Source organism: Pseudophryne corroboree, chromosome 6 (assembly GCF_028390025.1).
Source record: "Pseudophryne corroboree isolate aPseCor3 chromosome 6, aPseCor3.hap2, whole genome shotgun sequence".
In the NCBI taxonomy this organism is placed as follows: domain Eukaryota; kingdom Metazoa; phylum Chordata; class Amphibia; order Anura; family Myobatrachidae; genus Pseudophryne; species Pseudophryne corroboree.
Window position 1 is genome coordinate 22,557,486 of NC_086449.1, and position 17,982 is coordinate 22,575,467.

The following is a 17,982-nucleotide window of genomic DNA, read 5'->3' on the forward strand; positions in this document are numbered from 1 at the left end:
GCAGAGGAAGTACTTGTCCTGTGTAATGCATGTGCTGCAGTGGTTGTCCTGTGTAATGCATGTGCTGCAGTGGTTTTCCTGTGTAATGCATGTGCTGCAGTGGTTTTCCTGTGTAATGCATGTGCTGCAGTGGTTTTCCCATGTAATGCATGTGTTGCAGTGGCTTTCCTGTGTAATGCATGTGTTGCAGTGGCTTTTCTGTGTAATGCATGTGGTGCAGTGGCTGTCCTGTGTAATGCACGTGGTGCAGTGGCTTTCCTGTGTAATGCATGTGGTGCAGTGGCTTTCCTGTATAATGCATGTGGTGCAGTGGCTTTCCTGTGTAATGCATGTGGTGCAGTGGCTTTCCTGTGTAATGCATGTGGTGCAGTGGCTTTTCTGTGTAATGCATATGCTGCAGTGGCTTTCCTGTATAATGCATGTGGTGCAGTGGCTTTCCTGTGTAATGCATGTGGTGCAGTGGTTTTCCGGTGTAATGCATGTGGTGCAGTGGTTTTCCGGTGTAATGCATGTGGTGCAGTGGATTTCCTGTGAAATGCATGTGCTGCAGTGGTTTTCCTGTGTAATGCATGCACTGCAGTGGTTTTCCTGTGTAATGCATGTGCTGCAGTGGTTTTCCTGTGTAATACATGTGCTGCAGTGGTTTTTCCCATGTAATGTATGTGCTGCAGTGGTTTTCCTGTGCAATGCATGTGCTGCAGTGGCTTTCCCGTGTAATGCATGTGCTGCAGTGGTCTTCCTGTGTAATGCATGTGCTGCAGTGGTCTTCCTGTGTAATGCATGTGCTGCAGTGGTCTTCCTGTGTAATGCATGTGCTGCAGTGGCTTTCCTGTGTAATACATGTGCAGCAGTGGTTTTCCCGTGTAATGCATGTGCTGCAGTAGTTTTCCAGTGTAATGCATGCACTGCAGTGGTTTTCCTGTGTAATGCATCTGCTGCATTGGTTTTGTGAATTTTTAGTGCATGCAAAGTTGCAAATAATCGCTCAGTCTGCATTGTGTGCAGTTTTTGTGCAGCTCTAAATCAGGCCATAAGTGTCCTGGGTGCTGTGATTGGTCTAGTACAAGTGTTGGTGGTGCATGCGTTGGTGCACTGAAGCTGGTGTACAAGTTGAGCGTGAGCATCTCAGTGCAGGGAGCTACAGCAGAGGAAGTACTTGTCCTGTGTAATGCATGTGCTGCAGTGGTTTTCCTGTGTAATGCATGTGCTGCAGTGGTTTTCCTGTGTAATGCATGTGCTGCAGTGGTTTTCCCATGTAATGCATGTGTTGCAGTGGCTTTCCTGTGTAATGCATGTGTTGCAGTGGCTTTCCTGTGTAATGCATGTGGTGCAGTGGCTTTCCTGTGTAATGCATGTGGTGCAGTGGCTTTCCTGTGTAATGCATGTGGTGCAGTGGCTTTCCTGTATAATGCATGTGGTGCAGTGGCTTTCCTGTGTAATGCATGTGGTGCAGTGGCTTTCCTGTGTAATGCATGTGGTGCAGTGGCTTTTCTGTGTAATGCATATGCTGCAGTGGCTTTCCTGTATAATGCATGTGGTGCAGTGGCTTTCCTGTGTAATGCATGTGGTGCAGTGGTTTTCCAGTGTAATGCATGTGGTGCAGTGGATGTCCTGTGTAATGCATGTGCTGCAGTGGTTTTCCTGTGTAATGAATGCACTGCAGTGGTTTTCCTGTGTAATACATGTGCTGCAGTGGTTTTCCTGTGTAATACATGTGCTGCAGTGGTTTTTCCCATGTAATGTATGTGCTGCAGTGGTTTTCCTGTGCAATGCATGTGCTGCAGTGGCTTTCCCGTGTAATGCATGTGCTGCAGTGGTCTTCCTGTGTAATGCATGTGCTGCAGTGGTCTTCCTGTGTAATGCATGTGCTGCAGTGGTCTTCCTGTGTAATGCATGTGCTGCAGTGGTTTTCCTGTGTAATACATGTGCAGCAGTGGTTTTCCCGTGTAATGCATGTGCTGCAGTAGTTTTCCCGTGTAATGCATCTGCTGCATTGGTTTTGTGAATTTTTAGTGCATGCAAAGTTGCAAATAATCGCTCAGTCTGCATTGTGTGCAATTTTTGTGCAGCTCTAAATCAGGCCATAAGTGTCCTGGGTGCTGTGATTGGTCTAGTACAAGTGTTGGTGGTGCATGCGTCGGTGCACTGAAGCTGGTGTACAAGTTGAGCGTGAGCATCTCAGTGCAGGGAGCTACAGCAGAGGAAGTACTTGTCCTCTGCAGAATAAACATGTACAAATGCTGTAATAATGCAGTAGCGTTACAACACGTGGACCATTGAAAAGAAGTGGTTCCGGTAGTTAATTCTTTACTATTGGCAGTAAAATAACCAGGGGAGAGAACTAAGTGGAGATTTACAGCTCATTACATCTGACTATCCTGTACTGAAAGGGGAGAACTGTTCAATGAGCCCATTATTCAGTATAATTGCATCTTAATCCTTATTTTAAAGCACATAATGTACTGTGTGAGAGGCAATGGTGCCAGCTTCCTGTACACTATCACTGCTACATCCTGCAGTATGGTCATTGTACAGTACCTCCCTGCAGTATGGGCATTCTACAGTACAATCCTGCAGTATGAGCATTATACAGTACAATCCTGCAGTATGTACATTATACAGTACAATCCTGCAGTATGAGCATTATACAGTACAATCCTGCAGTATGTGCATTACACAGTACAATCCTGCAGTATGGGCATTATACAGTACAATCCTGCAGTATGGGCATTATACAGTACAATCCTGCAGTATGAGCATTATACAGTACAATCCTGCAGTATGTACATTATACAGTACAATCCTGCAGTATGTACATTATACAGTACAATCCTGCAGTATGAGCATTATACAGTACAATCCTGCAGTATGAGCATTATACAGTACAATCCTGCAGTATGAGCATTATACCGTACAATCCTGCAGTATGGGCATTGTACAGTACCATCCTGCAGTATGGTCATTGTACAGTACTGCCATGCAATATGAGCATTATACAGTACTGTCCTGCAGTATCAGCATTATACAGTACAACCCTGCAGTATGAACATTATACAGTACAATCCTGCAGTATGATCATTATACAGTACTGCCCTGCAGTATGATCATTATACAGTACTGCCCTGCAGTATGATCATTATACAGTACTGTCCTGCAATATGAGCATTATACAGTACAATCATGCAGTATGTACATTATACAGTACAAATATGCAGTATGGGCATTATACAGTACAAATATGCAGTATGGCCATTATACAGTACAAATATGCAGTATGGGCATTATACAGTACAAATATGCAGTATGGCCATTATACAGTACAAATATGCAGTATGGCCATTATACAGTACAAATATGCAGTATGGCCATTATACAGTACAAATATAAAAAGAAGAACAATTGGGTGCGCTATCAATAGCAGCTGGTAAGGGGATGGTAAGTCCCCAAAAGATGAACAACAAGAAAATAAAAAATTACCAGCGCTGGCTGATCATGTAGATAATGAAACAATCCAATAACCAAAAGGCTTCAATATAAAGTATCACATTTATTATACAAATGTAAATAATTAAATGATTAACATTAAAATTAAATCATAAAAAATATAAAAAATAGGGGTAAAATTGTATATCAGTTTTCAATGGGAATGCCACAAGGTGCCTGAATTATTAAAAAGTCCACATTAGGCAATTTATTGACACTCAAAAGGACCTTGATCACTGGAGATGTCCATCACTAGTCGGTTATTTTTGCATAAACCGACAAATTGCAAATGTGAGGTAGTTACCAGTGATCCTTGGAGCAGATAGAGTCCACCTGTAGTTAACTGGATCAGTTGTCCTCTTTGGCATGGAGGGATATGTCCAGAATAGTGGATACTGCTAGATGATTGTCCCAATTGTAGTATTACCGAGTGTCAGGAGAGCCAGTGGTGCTGATGAACATCTTACTTGCTCCTGAGGAAGCTGGACCATTTAAAACCAGCGAAACGCGTTGAGCTACTATTTCATCCTGATATTCATCAGCACCACTGGCTCTCCTGACACTCGGTAATACTACAATTGGGACAATCATCTAGCAGTATCCACTATTCTGGACATATCCCTCCATGCCAAAGAGGACAACTGATCCAGTTAACTACAGGTGGACTCTATCTGCTCCAAGGATCACTGGTAACTACCTCACATTTGCAATTTGTCGGTTTATGCAAAAATAACCGACTAGTGATGGACATCTCCAGTGATCAAGGTCCTTTTGAGTGTCAATAAATTGCCTAATGTGGACTTTTTAATAATTCAGGCACCTTGTGGCATTCCCATTGAAAACTGATATACAATTTTACCCCTATTTTTTATATTTTTTATGATTTAATTTTAATGTTAATCATTTAATTATTTACATTTGTATAATAAATGTGATACTTTATATTGAAGCCTTTTGGTTATTGGATTGTTTCATTATCTACATGATCAGCCAGCGCTGGTAATTTTTTATTTTCTTACAGTACAAATATGCAGTATGGCCATTACACAGTACAAATATGCAGTATGGGCATTACACAGTACAAATATGCAGTATGGGCATTATACAGTACAAATATGCAGTATGGCCATTATACAGTACAAATATGCAGTATGGCCATTATACAGTACAAATATGCAGTATGGCCATTATACAGTACAAATATGCAGTATGGGCATTATACAGTACAAATATGCAGTATGGGCATTATACAGTACAAATATGCAGTATGGCCATTATACAGTACAAATATGCAGTATGGCCATTATACAGTACAAATATGCAGTATGGCCATTATACAGTACAAATATGCAGTATGGCCATTATACAGTACAAATATGCAGTATGTGCATTATACAGTACAAATATGCAGTATGGCCATTATACAGTACAAATATGCAGTATGGACATTACACAGTACCATCCTGCAGTATGGACATTATACAGTACAAATATGCAGTATGGGCATTATACAGTACAAATATGCAGTATGGCCATTATACAGTACAAATATGCAGTATGGACATTACACAGTACCATCCTGCAGTATGGACATTATACAGTACAAATATGCAGTATGGGCATTATACAGTACAAATATGCAGTATGGCCATTATACAGTACAAATATGCAGTATGGGCATTATACAGTACAAATATGCAGTATGGACATTATACAGTACAAATATGCAGTATGGGCATTATACAGTACAAATATGCAGTATGGCCATTATACAGTACAAATATGCAGTATGGCCATTATACAGTACAAATATGCAGTATGGGCGTTATACAGTACAAATATGCAGTATGGGCATTATACAGTACAAATATGCAGTATGGCTATTATACAGTACAAATATGCAGTATGGCCATTATACAGTACAAATATGCAGTATGGCCATTATACAGTACAAATATGCAGTATGGGCATTATACAGTACAAATATGCAGTATGGCCACTATACAGTACAAATATGCAGTATGGCCACTATACAGTACAAATATGCAGTATGGGCATTATACAGTACAAATATGCAGTATGGCCATTATACACTACAAATATGCAGTATGGGCATTATACAGTACAAATATGCAGTATGGACATTATACAGTACAAATATGCAGTATGGCCATTATACAGTACAAATATGCAGTATGGGCATTATACAGTACAAATATGCAGTATGGCCATTATACAGTACAAATATGCAGTATGGGCATTATACAGTACAAATATGCAGTATGGCCATTATACAGTACAAATATGCAGTATGGCCATTATACAGTACAAATATGCAGTATGTGCATTATACAGTACAAATATGCAGTATGGGCATTATACAGTACAAATATGCAGTATGGCCATTATACAGTACAAATATGCAGTATGGACATTATACAGTACAAATATGCAGTATGGGCATTATACAGTACAAATATGCAGTATGGACATTATACAGTACAAATATGCAGTATGGACATTACACAGTACCATCCTGCAGTATGGACATTATACAGTACAAATATGCAGTATGGCCATTATACAGTACAAATATGCAGTATGGGCATTATACAGTACAAATATGCAGTATGGACATTATACAGTACAAATATGCAGTATGGGCATTATACAGTACAAATATGCAGTATGGCCATTATACAGTACAAATATGCAGTATGGGCATTATACAGTACAAATATGCAGTATGGTCATTATACAGTACAAATATGCAGTATGGCCATTATACAGTACAAATGTGCAGTATGGGCGTTATACAGTACAAATATGCAGCATGGGCATTATACAGTACAAATATGCAGTATGGCCATTATACAGTACAAATATGCAGTATGGCCATTATACAGTACAAATATGCAGTATGGCCATTATACAGTACAAATATGCAGTATGGCCATTATACAGTACAACTATGCAGTATGGCCATTATACAGTACAAATATGCAGTATGGCCATTATACAGTACAAATATGCAGTATGGCCATTATACAGTACAAATATGCAGTATGGGCATTATACAGTACAAATATGCAGTATGGCCATTATACAGTACAAATATGCAGTATGGCCACTATACAGTACAAATATGCAGTATGGGCATTATACAGTACAAATATGCAGTATGGCCATTATACACTACAAATATGCAGTATGGGCATTATACAGTACAAATATGCAGTATGGCCATTATACAGTACTGTCCTGCAGTATGGTAATTCCAAAGTACAAACCTGCAGTATGGACATTGGGGGTGATTCCGAGTTGTTCGCTCGTTAGCTGATTTTAGCAGCATTGCACATGCTAAGGTGCCGCCCTCTGGGAGTGAATCTTAGCTTAGTAGAATTGCGAACGAAAGATTAGCAGAATTGCGAATAGAAATTTCTTAGCAGTTTCTGAGTAGCTCGAGACTTACTCACAAATACAAATAGCGATCAGTTCAGTCAGTTTCGTTCCTGGTTTGACGTCACAAACACGCCCAGCGTTCACCCAGCCACTCCCCCATTTCTCCAGACACTCCCGCGTTTTTCCCTGAAACGCCATGCGTTTTTCCGCACACTCCCAGAAAACGGCTAGTTTCCGCCCAGAAACACCCACTTCCTGTCAATCACACTACGATCAGCAGAACGATTAAAAAACTTTGTTAGGCCGTGAGTAAAATACCAAACGTTTGTGCTAATGTACTTGGCGCAGGCGCGCTGCGTACATTGCGCATGCGCAGTTTGCGACTAATCGCTCCGTAGCGAAAAAAAATAACGAACAACTCGGAATGGCCCCCATTATACAGACATAAATGAGCCCTTTAGTTAGTGACATAGTAAACGGGAGATAAACTTAAACCCTAATACCCCTATCAGACTTTTGCTTGACGGGAATTTGCCGGATCTAAAAGCCGTCAAGTTCCTGGGTCTCAGCCCCGATCCTGGGGGTGGGGGTGGGGGGGGGGGGGGGGGGGGGGGGTTATGGGGACGGGGTGGGCGTTTAGCCCTACCAAAATCCTAAGCAAAAACCCGGGATTTGGGTGCCAGTGTGAAAGGGGAATTACACTGAGCATGCTGTAATCATCTCACGCCCCCTTGTGGTCAATTTAGATTCTGCAACTTCTTTTGGAACCTCAGCAGCACATACTGAGCACTCTGTATGAAGCTATGGGTTTTCTTATAGGTTGTGCTGTCTTTGCACTGGAAACAGGGACAAGAGCCAAATATAGATGACAAGCAACGGCGTTTGCAGACAACTATAATTTCCAATATGTTTATTAATTCCATTCTTGTGCGTCACCTGGATGAAATGGGGGGCGCAATTTTGGCGGCACGGTCAAATTTGTAGCAAATCACTGTTGGTTTTGACCTGTAGATTTAATTGCAATTTGGAAGGTAAAAATTTCACGTCACTATCGACGACCAGCGGCCAAAATTGCCAGCAGTTTGAGACATAAAGCGTCAGTAAATGTCTAGGTCGGTGAGATTGCTCGGACTGCGTGCATTTTCTCCTGTCTATCTTGCCAGAAAGTAATGGCGGCACATATTAAATACAGTATATGTATTTAATATACATTTAATTAAGAAGCTGAAACAATTTAATAAATATATTTCTGGTGCTTAATTATTGAATTATTTTTGTATTATATTATATTAATAGATTTAGGGGGATATGTACTAAGCAGTGATAAAAGTGGAGAAGTGAGCCAGGGAAGAAGTTGCCCATGGCAACCAATCAGCTGCTCCTCATAAATTTATAGTATGCAAATTATGGGGCAGATGTAAGAACGTATGCTATGTGATTTTTGCGCATAGCGCACGCTAACTGCTGCTCTTACCGCATCACCGGAATGTATGAAGTGGCTCACAGTGGGATCCCAATGATTGCACTTTGCGCCTGCTGCCCGTTCGTCGGCGGCGCTGCGCCTATGTCTAGCCGATGCACTCCCGATGTACGACGGCCGGGACAGCGCGGCACCGATCGTTATGTCCCTTGTGTCTCTTCGCCAGGTCGGGGCTGGCGTCGGACGTGTTTTACAGGTTGTTTTTTTTTTTTTTGTCCTTTTAAACAACTTTATTGTTCGCCGCCACCACGTCTCCCCTGCGGCCTCTGACGTCACCCCTACACGTCTCCTCAAAGCCCGGCACCGCGCGGCGTCCTCACAGCCTAACCGCGTATGTGCTGCCTCACTCCGCAGGGCCCGCTGGGAGCTGAGGTGACGCCGCATGCACGCTACTACAGCTTGCGGCGAAAACAGTCTGGCCGATGTGGGAGGACGCGTGTCGCGGGACAGGTGACATAGCGCCCTCCCACATCGGCGGGGGGCCTCTATAATACATTGTGGTGGCGGGACAGGACGTATCACCACGATAATGTGGCGATACAACAGCAGGTAAATAACGCTCGTTAGAAGGTTTTTCATACATCTGCCCCTATGAATGTTACGTCAATGCTGATTGGTTGCCATGGAGAAGTGAGCCAGTGGAGAAATTTCCTCATCAACCAATCAGCAGCTCTGTATCATTTTATAGTATGCAAATTATAGATGTTACTTCAGTGCTGATTGGTTGCCATGGGCAACTTCTCCACTGGCTCACTTCTCCGCTTTTATCACTGCTTAGTACATGTCCCCCTTAGTGTGCCTGGAGGCAATTTGTGACCTTGCAGTTTATCACAAGCTATCTTATAAGGTAGCGACGTCTTAGTAACAATATTTACTGAAATATGAAAGAATTAAGTGGTCTATTTACTAAACCTTCGATGGAGATAAAGTACCAGCCAATCAGCTGCCAATTGTCATTTTTCAAACATAGCCTATAGAATGACAGTTAGCAGCTGATTGGCTGGTACTTTATCTCCACCCGAGGCTTAGTAAATAGACCCCAAAGCCTGTTAGTGGGGGGAACCGCTGCTGGGAAGTGCTGACATTGGTTGTATATATGTCTCCAGGTTACCTGCAAGCTTCCCGGGCCCTGATGATTTCCTCGCTGGTGTTTGGACTTTTCGCATGCCTCAGTGGGATGATCGGGCTACAGTGTACCAAGGTGGCTGAGGGGAATGAAGCGCTGAAGGGGAAATTTGCCACGGTTGCTGGAGCGTTGTCGGTGTTTTCAGGTGAGATGAGACTCGGCTCTTGTGGGAGCCCCATCCCCACCCTTGTCCAGCCCAGGAGAAGTCTGGATGGGAGATGCAGTTGGCCTGTTCGAGGGGGGGAGTCCAGGTTTCAATGCCACTAAGCCCATCACTGGCAAAATGCCATGAATTGCTGATCAGTGTTGAGGGTGAGGGTGAGGGACTAAAATGATGTGATTCACCTACTCTTGCGGGCATGCAGGAGGCATGCATGATCAAAACACTCAATGTCCACTTCACAGCACTCCCCCATCAATGGCCACCTCACAGCAACCGCCCTCTGTCAGTGTCCACCTCACAGTACTCCCCCTATAATTTCCACCTCACAGCACCCCCTCATCGATATCCACCTCACAGCACCCCCTTATCAATGTCCACCTCACAGCACCCCCTTATCAATGTCCACCTCACAGCACTGCCCCATCAGTGTCCACCTCACAGCACCCCCTTATCAATGTCCACCTCACAGCACCCCCTTATCAATGTCCACCTCACAGCACTGCCCCATCAGTGTCCACCTCACAGCACTCCACCCTTCAATGTCCACCACACAGTACTCCCCCTTTACTGTCCACCACACAGCAATCACACGTCAATGTCCACCTCACAGCACCCCCTTATCAATGTCCACCTCACAGCACCCCCTTATCAATGTCCACCTCACAGCACTCCCCCGTCAATGTCCACCACACAGTACTCCCCCATCAATATCCACCTCACAGCACTCCCCCGTCAATGTCCACCACACAGTACTCCCCCGTCAATGTCCACCTCACAGTACTCCCCCATCAATATCCACCTCACAGCACCCCCTTTTCAATGGGTCTAATTCAGACCTGATCGTAGCCCTGCTAAATTTTGCAGGGCTACGATCAGGCACACTGACATGCGGGGGGACGCCCAGCACAGGGCTAGTCCGCCCAGCATGTCAGGCCCGCCCCCTCCCCCCCTCCCCCGCAGAAGTACAAAAACATCGCACAGCGGCGATGCATTTGCACTTTAGGAGTACCTCCCGGCCAGCGCAGCTTTTGCGTGCTGGCCGGTAGCTACTCATCGCTACCCGGGTTGCTTCGGCTGCATGTGACGTCACGCAGCCGCTGCGGCCCGCCTCCCGCACGGTCCGGCCACGCCTGCTTTGGCTGGACCACGCCCACAAAACGGTGACCAAATGCCGCCGTGCCGCCCCCTCCCGCCCAGCAACCGCCTCTGCCTGTCAATCAGGCAGAGGTGATCGCTAGGCAACGACAGCCGTCGGCTGTCAGCCATGCGCCAGCGAACTGTGGCGCCGGCGCGTGCCCACTTCTGATCTGATCACTGCAATGAACGGCAGCGATCAGAATGACCCCAATGTCCACCACGCAGCACCTCCTTATAAATGTCCACCTCACAGCACCCCCTTATAAATGTCCACCTCACAGCACGCCCCCATCAATGTCCACCTCACAGCACTCCCTTATAAATGTCCACCTCACAGCACCCCCTTATCAATGTCCACCTCACAGCACCCCCTTATAAATGTCCACCTCCCAGCACTCCCTTATCAATGTCCACCTCACAGCACCCCCTTATAAATGTCCACCTCCCAGCCCCCCCTTATCAATGTCCACCTCACAGCACACCCCCATCAATGTCCACCTCCCAGCACTCCATTATAAATGTCCACCTCACAGCACACCCCCATCAATGTCCACCTCACAGCACTCCCTTATCAATGTCCACCTCACAGCACCCCCTTATAAATGTCCACCTCACAGCACACCCCCATCAATGTCCACCTCACAGCACCCCCTTATCAATGTCCACCTCACAGCACCCCCTTATAAATGTCCACCTCCCAGCACTCCCTTATCAATGTCCACCTCACAGCACACCCCCATCAATGTCCACCTCACAGCACACCCCCATCAATGTCCACCTCACAGCACACCCCCATCAATGTCCACCTCACAGCACCCCCTTATAAATGTCCACCTCAGAGCACGCCATCAATGTCCACCTCACAGCACCCCCTTATAAATGTCCACCTCCCAGCACTCCCTTATCAATGTCCACCTCACAGCACCCCCTTATCAATGTCCACCTCACAGCACCCCCTTATAAATGTCCACCTCCCAGCACTCCCTTATCAATGTCCACCTCACAGCACCCCCTTATAAATGTCCACCTCCCAGCCCCCCCTTATCAATGTCCACCTCACAGCACACCCCCATCAATGTCCACCTCCCAGCACTCCATTATAAATGTCCACCTCACAGCACACCCCCATCAATGTCCACCTCACAGCACTCCCTTATCAATGTCCACCTCACAGCACCCCCTTATAAATGTCCACCTCACAGCACCCCCTTATCAATGTCCACCTCACAGCACCCCCTTATAAATGTCCACCTCCCAGCACTCCCTTATCAATGTCCACCTCACAGCACACCCCCATCAATGTCCACCTCACAGCACACCCCCATCAATGTCCACCTCACAGCACACCCCCATCAATGTCCACCTCACAGCACCCCCTTATAAATGTCCACCTCAGAGCACGCCATCAATGTCCACCTCACAGCACCCCCTTATAAATGTCCACCTCAGAGCACACCCCCATCAATGTCCACCTCACAGCACCCCCTTATAAATGTCCACCTCAGAGCACACCCCCATCAATGTCCACCTCAAGGCACACCCCCATCAATGTCCACCTCACAGGACTCCTCTGCTTCAATAACCACAACACAGCAACAGCAACTCCCCCCTCCCCCTCCCCTTTCATGGCCCTCCTGGATCCGCCTGTATAATCTCCTGGGATTTCTGACACACAGCAGCCTCTAGAGTAGGGCTGGCCAAACCAGTCCTCGAGATCTACCAACAGATCACATTTTCCAGACCACTTAGCTGGTGCACAGGTGTAGTCATTACTAATTAAGATGTGCTGCATTCATTCCTAACTGACAATTCTACACATCTCCAGGAGGCCTGGAAAATATGAACTGTTGGTAGATCTCGAGGACCGGTTTGGCCAGCCCTACTCTAGAGTTTATAGAAGGGTGTATAAAACAAAAACCATCCAGTAAAGGGGCAGCTCTGCGGGTGAGGGTGGCCAGGAGAAGTAGTCAGTGGCCCCCACAGTCACCAGCCTCAGTACAATACAGCATTGACGGGATGTGCGGGAATGGGAGGAGTCGCAGGAGTGTGCAGCAGGTGCGTGACACAAAGCACCACCTCTGATGTGTCCAGCACTTTTCTTTGTCCACGCCATGAAGAATTCCGGCTGATCTGGGGTCAAAGCAGGGTCCTTCCCATTACCAGGAAGATGTACCTGTAATAAAGTGTAGTATTCCTCATCACTAAACATCATTTCCAGGTTGTGGCTGTACGTATACTGTCTATATGCTGTTACATCTGACGTGCTCATTTTCCTGCACCCTCTGTCTCCAGGACTCTGCGCCGGAATTTCCGTCTCCTGGTACGCATTCAACATCACCCAGGAGTTCTTCAATCCCTATTACCCCGGAACCAAGTACGTATTGATTGTCAGCTCACCTGGCAACAACTTATAGTACAGACAGCAGAGAAAGACTGAAAGATATAATGAAATAACTAGACAGGGGGTCTCCACCTAGAAAATATAATAGCAGCTATCTGATTATATGGTGATTAGTTTATACTTGTATTAGCCAAGTCCCTGGATACACTTCAGAGGAATTCTTTTCAAAAGCAACTATGAAAACTAAATAGTATTGTGTGGAAGATATACATTATAGGCTTGGGCGGCAAGGTAGCATAGTGATTAGCATTGTTTTCTCACAGCAATTGAGGCTCTATCTGTGTGGAGTTTGTATGTTCCCTTTTGTGTTTCCATGGGATCCCTCTGAGTGCTCGGTTCACATCTCACACTCAATAAAACATACTGGTTGGTTATTTGGTTTCTGACAGAAAGGAAATTTGCTATGTACGCACACCTATGTGATAGGGAATATAGATTGCAAGCTCCATCGAGGCAGGGACTGACTGAATGACTGACGTATTCTACTGGATGGAAAGCGCTGCTTAGTATGCGTGCGCTATAATCTGCCAATAAATATATTTACAGTAAGACCATTGCAAGTGAGCAGGCATGTTTGCCCATTGTAAACTTCTGCAGAAATAGGGAAACACCTTTTCCCTAGAAACTGGGAAAAGTTATTGCTTAATGTTTGCATTCAGTCTACTGTAGCTTTATCAAATATTACCTAATGGTGGCAATCAATAGCTAAAAGGATAAACAGCAACGAGCAAATGCAAAGCTAAATAAAAGAAATGGAAACATCCTAAAATACTGTGTGCTGCTGTGAAGCATTTTGAGTGGTTGCGTGTTGTCTTGGACCCTCCCACTACAGACTTTACCCCACACAAGGATTTGTGTGGTTCATTGGGTTGACCCTAACTAGGTCGACAGTCATTCGGTCGACCACTATTGGTCGACAGTGACTAAGTCGACACCTGAAATAGGTCGACACCAGTGGCGTAACTAGAAATTTTTCTCCCCCAAGCCAAAAAATTCTTCGGCGCCCCCCCCCCCCTTCATGCTCCATAATTGGGAGCAAGAAAGGGATAAATATGCGCGCGCCGAAGGCGCGCGCGTCAAAAAAGGGGCGTGGTTTTGTTGGAGTGGGCGTGGTTTCGCATAAAGGGGCATGGCATTGCAGGAAAAGACTACCTTATACCCCAGTTTTGCACCCTGCACGCCCAGACGTTGGCCACCACAGGAAAGAAAAATAATCCTGATTCATGCCCCTTACATTATTTGTCATTTTTCCTCCTTATAGTAATGCCCAGTATACATTATTCCACATACTGCAATGGCCCTTAGACATTATGCCGCACTCAATAATGCACATGACACATTATGCCACACACCATAATGCCCCCGACACATTATGCCACACACCGTAATGCCTGTGACACATTATGCCACACACTGTAATGCCCCCGACACATTATGCCACACACCGTAATGTCTGTGACACATTATGCCACACACCGTAATGCCTGTGACACATTATGACAAGAATCGCAATGCCTGTTATACATTATGCTACACACTGCAATGCCCCTGATACATTATAGCACATACAATGTCTGACACATTATGACACACACCGCAATGTCCGTGATACATTATGCCACACACTGCAATGCCCGATACATTATAGCACATACAATGCCTGTGACACATTATGCCACACACTGCAATGACCTTGAGACATTATACCACAATGCCCGTGATATAGTATACCATACACCGTAATGCCTGTGACACATACCGCAATGCCCTGCCCGTTATACCCTATGCCACACATCGCAATGCCCGTTATGTATTATGCCACACTGCAATGACCCTGAGACATTATACCACATACCACAATGCCCGTGATATAGTATACCACACACCGTAATGCCTGACACATTATGACACACACCGCAATGTCCGTGATACATTATGCCACACACTGCAATGACCCTGAGACATTATACCACATATCACAATGCCCGCGATATAGTATACCATACACCGTAATGCCTGTGACACATTATGACACACACCGCAATGTCCGTGATACATTATGCCAAACACCGTAATGCCCATTACACATTAAGTCCTACAGTAAGGCTTCTAATTACTTTTCAATTACCTGCTCGTTGTCAGGGGTTTCATGCACTGGGTGTCATGCTCGTTGCCAGGGGTTTCATGCTCTTGGTTCCATGCACGGTGCCAGGGGTTTTCATGCTCAGGGTGTCATGCTCGTTGCCAGGGGTTTCATGCACTGGGTGTCATGCTCGTTGCCAGGTGTTTCATGCACTGGGTGTCATGCTCGTTGACAGGTGTTTCATGCACTGGGTGTCATGCTCGTTGCTAGGAGGTAGTCCTTGTTGCTAGGGCTGTGCTCCCAGTGCCACATATGTCCCCAGTGCCAGATATTCCCCCACAGTGCCAGGTACTTACATGCCCCAGTGCCAAATATAGTCGTCCCCCCCATGTGCCAGGTACACATATACCCCCCCAGTGCCACATATGCCCCCAGTGCCAGATATTCCCCCCAGTGCCACATATGCCCCCAGTGCCAGATATGCCCCCAGTGCCATATATTCCCCCCCAGTGCCAAATATGCCCCCAGTGCCAGATATTCCCCCCCAGTGCCAGATATTCCCCCCGTGCCATATATGAGCCCAGTGCCAGATATTCCCCCCGTGCTATATATGCCCCCAGTGCCAGATATCCCCCCCAGTGCCATATATGCCCCCAGTGCCAGATATTCCCCCCCCAGTGCCAGATATCCCCCCCCCAGTGCCAGATATTCCCCCCAGTGCCAGATATTCCCCCCAGTGCCATATATGCCCCAGTGCCAGATATCCCCCCCCAGTGCCAGATATTCCCCCCAGTGCCATATATGCCCCAGTGCCAGATATCCCCCCCAGTGCCATATATGCCCCCAGTGCCAGATATTCCCCCCAGTGCCATATATGCCCCCCGTGCCATATATGCCCCCAGTGCCAGATATCCCCCCCCAGTGCCATATATGCCCCCAGTGCCAGATATTCCCCCCCAGTGCCATATATGCCCCAGTGCCAGATACCCCCCCCCAGTGCCAGATATGCCCCCAGTGCCAGATATTCCCCCCACTGCCAGAAATGCCCCAGTGCCAGATATTCCTCCCTCCCCCCCATCGTGCCATATATGCCCCCAGTGCCAGATATTTACCCCCCCCCCCCGTCGCTTTTTGGAGGGACACGGAGGGCACAGCTCGTCTCTCCTGTGTCCCTCCTGCTGCATCATCTCCGGCGGCCGCGGGTCTAATAGGGGGGAAGTGCCGGTTCGTGAGCCAATTAGAGCTCACGGACGGCACTTCCCCCTATTAGACCCGCGGCCGCCGGAGATGATGCAGCAGGAGGGACACAGGGAGGCGCGCTGTCCCTCCGTGTCCCTCCAACAAGCGGCGGAGGGAAGGAGACTGCAGACTGACATGCGGACGCTCGTCCGCATGTCAGTCTGCTGTAAATCAGTGGCGCCCCCGCAGCCCCTCGCCCCCAAGCCACCGCGAGGACTGCGGGGGCAGTAGTTACGCCACTGGTCGACACGGTCATCATGAGGGTTTTTTATGTGTAGTTTTCTTCATAAAGTGATCGGGAACCCCAATTAGTGCACCGTGTCCCCTCCCATTCCCAATCGTAGTCCACGTGGATGGTAAAGTATTAAAAAGTTAAACATCAGGTGTCAACCTGCAGAACAAAAAAGGAAGAATAGAGGTGGATGGTTGCGCTGTAAGGATTTATGCAGGCCTGGGGGTAGTCTAGGAGTTCCCTACAAACTCCAAACGGTAAAAATGCACAAAAATTGTTAAAGTGACTCCTCCCACTTAGCGCTAATCCAATGCTACACTTTTTGCAGGAACTTCTATTTTCTCAATAAAATGTAATGTACCGGCTTGATGTGAATAAGGGCCCTCATTCCGAGTTGTTCGCCTCGGTAAAAATCTTCGCATCGCAGCGATTTTCCGCTTAATGCGCATGCGCAATGTCCGCACTGCGACTGCGCCAAGTAAATTTGCTATGCAGTTAGGATTTTTACTCACGGCTTTTTCATCGTTCTGGCGATCGTAATGTGATTGACAGGAAATGGGTGTTACTGGGCGGAAAACAGGCCGTTTTATGGGCGTGTGGGAAAAAACGCTACCGTTTCCGGAAAAAACGCAGGAGTGGCCGGAGAAACGGAGGAGTGTCTGGGCGAACGCTGGGTGTGTTTGTGACGTCAAACCAGGGACGACAAGCACTGAACTGATCGCAGATGCCGAGTAAGTCTGGAGCTACTCAGAAACTGCTACGAGGTGTGTAATCGCAATATTGCGAATACATCGTTCGCATTTTTAAGATGCTAAGAATCACGCCCAGTAGGCGGCGGCTTAGCATGAGCAAATCTGCTAAAATCCGCTTGCGAGCGAACAACTCGGAATGAGGGCCAAAATATGAATTTTAATACTACACAAGGGCCCTCATTCCGAGTTGTTCGCTCGCAAGCGGATTTTAGCAGATTTGCTCATGCTAAGCCGCCGCCTACTGGGAGTGAATCTTAGCATCTTAAAAATGCGAACGATGTATTCGCAATATTGCGATTACACCTCTCTTAGCAGTTTCTGAGTAGCTCCAGACTTACTCGGCATCTGCGATCAGTTCAGTGCTTGTCGTCCCTGGTTTGACGTCACAAACACACCCAGCGTTCGCCCAGACACTCCTCCGTTTCTCCGGCCACTCCTGCGTTTTTTCCGGAAACGGTAGCGTTTTTTCCTACACGCCCATAAA

General features: G+C 46.5%; 1 protein-coding gene across 1 annotated transcript in view; it reads left to right on the top strand.

The window, feature by feature from the left end:
- CLDN15 (claudin 15) overlaps positions 1 to 17,982 on the top strand; it is a 101,181-nt gene that overhangs the window by 77,705 nt on the left and 5,494 nt on the right. The window contains exons 2-3 of the mRNA XM_063930758.1: positions 9,472 to 9,636; positions 13,084 to 13,165. Coding sequence (XP_063786828.1) covers positions 9,472 to 9,636; positions 13,084 to 13,165 — 247 coding nt within the window. The remainder of the gene's footprint in view (positions 1 to 9,471; positions 9,637 to 13,083; positions 13,166 to 17,982) is intronic.